We start from the raw sequence: 6,700 nt of genomic DNA on the forward strand, positions 1-6,700 counted from the left end.
CTCACATTTAAGTCTTTTGTCCATCTTGAATTACTTTTGTATATGGCGAGAGAGAGGAGTTCTGTTTCATTCTTCTGCATGTGGATATCTAGTTTTCCCAGCACCATTTACTGAACAGGGCTTACTTTCCCCAGTGTATGTTTTAGTCTGCTTTGCTGGAGATCAATTGGTCATAGCTACATGGTTTTATTTCTGTGTTCTCTATTCTGTTCCATTGGTCTATGTCTCTACTTTTATACTGGTACCACGCTGTTTTGGTTACTATAGACTTGTATTGTTTTAAGATGGTTTTTTTTTTCATATTTGGTGTTATTTATTGATTCCCCCTCCAAAAGGGCCTAAGCTTGACAAAACTGTTACAGTTATCAGAAACCAGTTCCAGAGTTCACCTCAGCTTAACTCATGTCTGCATAACTACAGTGAGTTATACTGGATGGAAGGAAGCCCAGAGCTGCCTGCGCAGTTTGGCTTGTAACAATGGCAAGGGGTACTTCACAGAGACAGCCATTATGTGGGAGGGAAGACAAATTTGGACACAGACACAGGAGATTGCTTGTGAGGCCATGAGCTCAGGATTGGCATAAAAGAGACTGGCCAGCCTTGGGCAGCCACATTCATTGGAACCTCTACAATCCATCACATGCCTTGGCTGGGAGCACCGTGCCCCGGACATGGCTATGAACCACACTGGGGATGGCTTGTCCAGAGACAGCACCTTGGGCTCTGGGCTCCTGGCGCTTGGTGGGAGGGCCCAGCCTGGGAAGGACTATGCACAGACACCATTTGTTCCAGCCGAGATAGACCTGACTGCTGCTGCTCTGCCAGCTACACAGGCTCCTGGGGCCTGAACTGCAAGAGCCCTGTCTGCTGTGTGTGACACTGGCTATTCCCCAGGGCTCCTGCCTCTTCTCTGCCTTTGACACACAGGTGAGGAGGAGGTAACTGTCTCTCTGCGTCTTCTCACATCAGTGTTTGCCACTCCTTGAGTGTGACCATGAAATTAGATTCATAGGTCACAATTAGCCTTGTGTTATGAAATAGAATAAAATAGAAAACATTAAGATGTATAGCATGTAAAAAGGAAAGTATTCTCTCATAAAAAATTTTAGTTATATGTGTGTGTGAACCAGATCAGACTAGAAAACATATCTCTGTGGGTTCACTGTGAAGAAAACACTAGGCAAGCCATGGTGTCCAGGATATTTCCTCAGTTTCTCCAACAATAAATGACTTGCATTCTTTATGGAAGCAAGCATCACAGGCTTACTACACATTCTGTGACATTTCTCAGTGACCTAGAGAGATTTTTAAACCTCCTGAAGCCTGGGGAAGCAGGTGAGAACCTCAGGAATGCCCTGTCAATATCTTATCAAATTGAGTTTGAATGACATGTCCAGGTTTCAACTCACAAGTGAAGGAGGCCTTGATCCTAATGCCATCCTGGAACATATACCAAGAGGAAGCAGTGGGTGCATTTTCAGGGATAGGTGAGTATCTCCAAGCCCAGTCCCTGAAAGCATGTACCTGTCAGGAGACCTGCCCAGGAGGCTTAAGGAGCAGCACACGGTAGCTCCTTAGTGGGGTCCACTGCTGCACTCTAGGTGTGACCGTTTGCCAGAGGTCAGCACCCCAGTGTTCTCTCCTGGCTCAGAAAGGTCCTCTTGTAGCTCTGCCCATTGGATCCTCCTCGGTGCCATTTGCAGATATTGCTGTTCAGAATGTCCTGGATGTGCTGCATGATCAGGTTAATGGCAACCATATAGTCAACCCCACAAGGGATGATCACATTGGCATATTTCTTTGTCGCAGGCAGAACGCCTCAAAGGCTGGTTTGATGAAGGTGGTATACTTGGTGAGAATCTGCTCCAGGTCCTCAGTGCATGTCCAAGAGAACTCTTTGAGAGAGCCTGACTTTGGAGTTTGTGTTCATGAAGAGGTGCATGTGGAACATGTCCCAGATCTCCTGGCTATAGAACACCAAGATGCCCTCAAACAGAACCACATCTGCAGGGTAGGCCACTGTGGTCTCTGGTAACCTTGAGTGGGTCACAAAATCATAGGTTGGGACTTTGAGAGTTTTGCCCTCCAAGATGTTCTTCAGAGTCTTGTGCATCAAATCATTATCAAAAGTATCTGGATGGTCAAAATTGTACTGTCCCTTCAAGGATTTAGCCTTCTGTTCTGCTGTCAGGACCTTATAGAACCTGTCTTGGCTTAGGATGACCAACTTGTGCTGCCAGTGGTCTACTTCGTTCTGTCCCAGCAACTCCATGATTTTCTTACACACAGTCAACTTCCCGCTGCTCACCTGGACCAGGAAGGGACCACTGGTCGGGACAGTCAGCCTCCAGCGTAGTGCCCTAGCAGTCGCCGTCTCTAGCCAAAGCCATCATGCCACCCACTCCTTCCCCAGAACAGCCTTGTTTTAAGATATTTTAAATTCCCCCTTTAATTTCTTTTTGGATCCATTGGTTGTTCAGGAGCATGTTGTTTAATTGCCATATATTTGTGAATTTTTTGGAATTTCTTCTGTTATTAATTTCTAATTTCATACCATTGTGGTTGGAAAAGATACTTGATAGGATTTCAGTCTTCTTAAATTTGTTAACACTTGTTTCGTGGCCTAACTTATGACCTATCCCCAAGAATGTTCCATGAGCACTTAAGAAGAATGTGTATTCTTCTGCTGTTGGATGAAATGTTCTGTATATATTTGTTAAGTCCATTTGGTCTAAATTCAATGTATCTCTACTGATTTTCTCTCTGGATGATCTGTGCATTGTTGAAAGTGGCATATTAACATCCCCTACTATTATTGCATTGCAGTCTATCTCTCCCTTTAGATGTATTAATATTTGCTTTATATATTTTGGTGCTTGGTACATATATATCTATAATTATTAGATCTTCTTGATGAATTGGCTCCTTTATCATTATATAATGATGTTTTTATCTTGTTTTACAGTTTTTGACTTAATGTCTATTTTATCTGACATAAGCGTAGTTACCCTTGCTCTCTTCTGAATGATCAAGTGAATAAATTAATGCCACAAATTTTTTCCTGCACTGGGAAGCAGTACACCATGGTACAAAAGGGCCTAAATACTTGCTTAGTGGACTGATAAAGGAGGAAGACAGCCCACAATATTTTTCAAATAAGTTGATATTTTTAAAAAGCATCAATGTAGTCATTGTGGGATCAATAAAAAACTTTCTGTAGACTTTTTTACATTTACTGTTTTTATTCCGAATTACATATGATGTAGGGGCACCCTATCTTTTAGTGTTTAGAGCATCTAAATGTTTTAATCTGGTCATACTTGAGAGGTAGAAGTGAATATGACTTAATCCCCTGCCCCCAGGGCAGCTCCTGGGGCAGAGAGACCCAGATACACAGTATAACAACACTCAATGTAATTAGTGTAGGGATAAGAAGGGTTGGTGTGGGAGCTCGGAGAAGCACATTCCTCCCAGGGAGAAAGGGAGAATCAAAGAGGAACAGGGATACAGGGTAGAGAATAGAGAAATCAAATGGAGAATAAGAGGGTGTGATTGATGAATAAGGGGTGGTGACCAGAAAAGAGGAGTTACATTGAGGAGAATGGAAAGTTGAAAGTAGGGAGCAGAGGAAGAGGCTGACAGGCAGGGATGGAAACCCCCCTCTGGAGGCGGAAACAGGCAGGACCACTTCCGGCCAGGGAGGTGGGGGGGATAAGCTCAGACCTAAGGAGAGGCTTGGAGAGAGCAGACGCCTTCTGGACTCAGGAGGACGAGGTGAGCTGAGGTGTTGGCTTTAGTGAAGATCCTGTGGGGGATTCCTGGAAGCAGCTTCTACGTGCCTGACTCCACACGCCCCTAAGGTTTGAAGAAAACCTGCTGGGGGTTCGGGACTTAACCGCATTGCAGTTGTTGTGTTTAGAGGTGCATGGACCTGGTTAGCATGGGAGAAAGGAGGAGGCAGAATCCCCTTTGGGCCGCAGAAAAGAGAGATCTGGACTTGGTTCGGGCCATGAAAAAGAGGATGCAGACCTGGTTGTGACCACAGAAGGGAAGGATCGAGAAACTATTCAGACAGTAGCAAGAGGGGAGGAGGACACAGTTCAGGAGGGAGATAGGAGAAAGGCAGGACTCCGTTCGGGCTGGAGAAAGGGGGCAGGACCCTTTTTGGGCCAAGGAAAGCAGGGATCGGGACCCAGAGAAAGGAGGGGGCAGAATCCCATTGAGCAGCTGAAAGGACCAGATTCAGGCAGGAGAAAGGAGGGGCTAGGACCCGGTTGGTTCTAGTTTGAAAAGGGAAAAAGACAGGACCTGGTAGGGTTCAAGAACAAGGGATACACAGGTTTATTCCGTTGGATTTGGGGGTAGGGTATCCATGTTGCAGAAAGGGCGGGGCCGGGCACTTGCAGACGTGGAAAGAGTGGGGAGTGGTGTTGGGGAAGGGGCGGTGCAGAGACGTACTGCAGAGCAGAGGGAGGGGGCGTATTGGGAAAGGGCGGTGCGAAGTGGTACTGCGGGGCGGAGGGAGGGGGCTGGTGTTGGGGGAAGGGTTCGATCAAGATGTGATGCAGTTAGAAACAGCGGGTCAGGGGTGGGGCCGAGATGTTCCGCTGCTCTGAGAGCCGGGGCGTATGTAGGAATGAACTGGTTAGAGACTGGCCGGCTCACCAAGGCGCATGCGCGATGACAGTCTTGAAGAACCGGTTCTTTTGGGAAAGTGGTGGGCCTGAGAGCCGGCCCCTGATCGGCGCGCATGTGCATAATCAAGTTGCGGTAGGGGGCGTGTAAAGGGGCGAGGTCGTAGAGCTGACTCTCTTGGAGGCAAAAAGAACTAGGGCTGGGAAAAGAGATGGCCAGGGTTTCTAGGTATAAGAATCCAGGAGTTCAAAGGTTTGGGGCCCAAGGTTAGATGAGACTCCCCCCTTTTGGGATAGGTTAGATGAAACATCTCATGACTCTCCACCTCTGTCTCATTCTCCCCTAACTCAGGCTCATTCCTTTTAGGCTCAGCTGTTACTTGGCCTTCCAGACAGATGGATAAGAGAAATGACTACAGTTATAGGATGCCTCCATTCCAGGTGAGGCCTTTCTGCATTCTTACCAGGCCATCTGCCCTGTCCTGAGTTCACTTACTGCTCTTGAGCCCTGTACCACCATGTAGCTGCATCATTCCTGCCTAACCTGTCTCAGTCCTCTCCTGCATGGTGAAGGGGGAGGAGAGGAAAACCTGCCTGACTATCCCTTGCTTGCTTCCCCTTCTCCCATTCCCCTTCAATCAACCACTGCTCAGAGGAAGGGGAGGTCTTCGTGGAAAGGGGTGGGCTATAGGGAGGTCACATGGCCCAGATGATCATAATCCTAAGTGTGTAGGGCCCTCTGCCTCCCCCTGGGAGCCTGGGGCTTCCCTTCCCTCCAGATGTACAGACTGAGACCACAGAAGAGGACAGTGTCTTGCTGATGCACACCCTGTTGGCGGCAACCAAGGACCCTCTGGCCATGGACTCATCAGTTGCCAACCAGCCTAAGAAAAGCAGGACCAAGAAGGCCCCTATAAAGACTATTACTAAGGCTGCACCTGCTGCCCCTCCAGTCCCAACAGCCAATGAAATTGCCACTAACAAGCCCAGAATAACTCTGCAGGTTTTAAACTTGCCAATCATCACCCAGATTAGCCAGGTTTCAGCTATCACTGGGGCAGCCAATATTCAGGCTTCTTCAATCACTGCTCAGCCTAAGAAAGCCAACAGGATGAAGAGAGTTACTGCCAAGGCAGCCCAAGGCTCTCAATCCCCAACTGGCAGTCAGGTTGTCACTACACAGCTGAAGTCACCTTTGCAGGTCCTAAACCTACCAGTCATCTCACAGACTATCCAGGCTCCAACTGCCAGTGAGTCAGCCAATTCCCAGGCTTTGATAGCCTCCACCAAGCCTAAGAAAGCTTCTAAGGCCAAGAAGGTTGCAAACAAAGCCATAGCTAATGCCACTGAGATGTCACCAGCTCCAATTGCCACCTATACAGCTACCACTCCAGGCCAAATTATCAGTGAGACAGTCAATATCCAGGCCACAGCAGCCTCCATCCGAACCAAGAAATCCTGTAAAGCCAAGAAGACAACTGCTAAGACCACAAATACTGACACTGAGCATATAGGGGCTCCAAATATCACCAGACAGATTGAAGCCTCAGCAGCAGCTATCCGGCCCAAAAAATCCAAGGGCAAGAAGGCTGCCAATAAGGGCCCAAATTTTGCCTCTGAAATCTTTAAGGCCCCACCTGCCACTCAAATGGTCACAAACCAAGCACTAGCAGCCAACCTTTGGGTCAAGAGAGGGTCTAGGGCTCAGAATACTGCCACTAAGGCTCAGGTAACTGAAAGCCTGACTCAAATTAGTGACCAAGGGGCAAAGGCCAAGATGGCCACAGCTCAGACCACCATAAGTGCCCTTGAGACACAGGTTGCTGCTGCTGTCCAGGCCCTGGCAGATGACTATCTGGCTCACTTAAGTCTGGAGCCCACGACCAGGACTCAGGGCAAGAGGAACCAAAAGGTGAGATCTCTGACATCACCATCCTTGACTTCGTGCTTCTTTTCCATTCCTATCCTTCTAGTTGTACATTTCTTCTATAAAAGTTAACTGAACCTTTTTTTTTTTTTTTTTTGAGACAGAGTCTCACTCTTTTGCCCAGGCTAGAGTGAGTGCC

General features: G+C 47.6%; 1 protein-coding gene and 1 pseudogene across 4 annotated transcripts in view; one reads left to right on the forward strand and one right to left on the reverse strand.

The window, feature by feature from the left end:
* Positions 1 to 1,574: 1,574 nt before the first annotated feature.
* Positions 1,575 to 4,752, reverse strand: LOC105824243 (annotated as a pseudogene).
* The window catches only part of TRO (trophinin), an 11,867-nt gene continuing 8,622 nt past the window's right edge, over positions 3,456 to 6,700 (forward strand). For 2 of the 4 annotated variants that reach the window (XR_001138191.1, XM_012661620.1), the window contains exons 1-3: positions 3,456 to 3,774; positions 5,002 to 5,075; positions 5,368 to 6,546. Coding sequence is in view for 3 of the 4 variants with exons in the window: in XM_012661620.1 (XP_012517074.1) it covers positions 5,031 to 5,075; positions 5,368 to 6,546 (1,224 nt within the window). In the remaining variant the exon portion in view is untranslated. Of the gene's footprint in view, positions 3,775 to 4,986; positions 5,076 to 5,367; positions 6,547 to 6,700 lie in introns of all 4 variants that reach the window. The other 2 variants (XM_012661619.1, XM_012661621.1) reach the window with 2 other exon arrangements.

The sequence above is a fragment of the Propithecus coquereli genome, unplaced genomic scaffold (assembly GCF_000956105.1).
Source record: "Propithecus coquereli isolate 6110/MARCELLA unplaced genomic scaffold, Pcoq_1.0 Scaffold728, whole genome shotgun sequence".
NCBI classification, from domain to species: domain Eukaryota; kingdom Metazoa; phylum Chordata; class Mammalia; order Primates; family Indriidae; genus Propithecus; species Propithecus coquereli.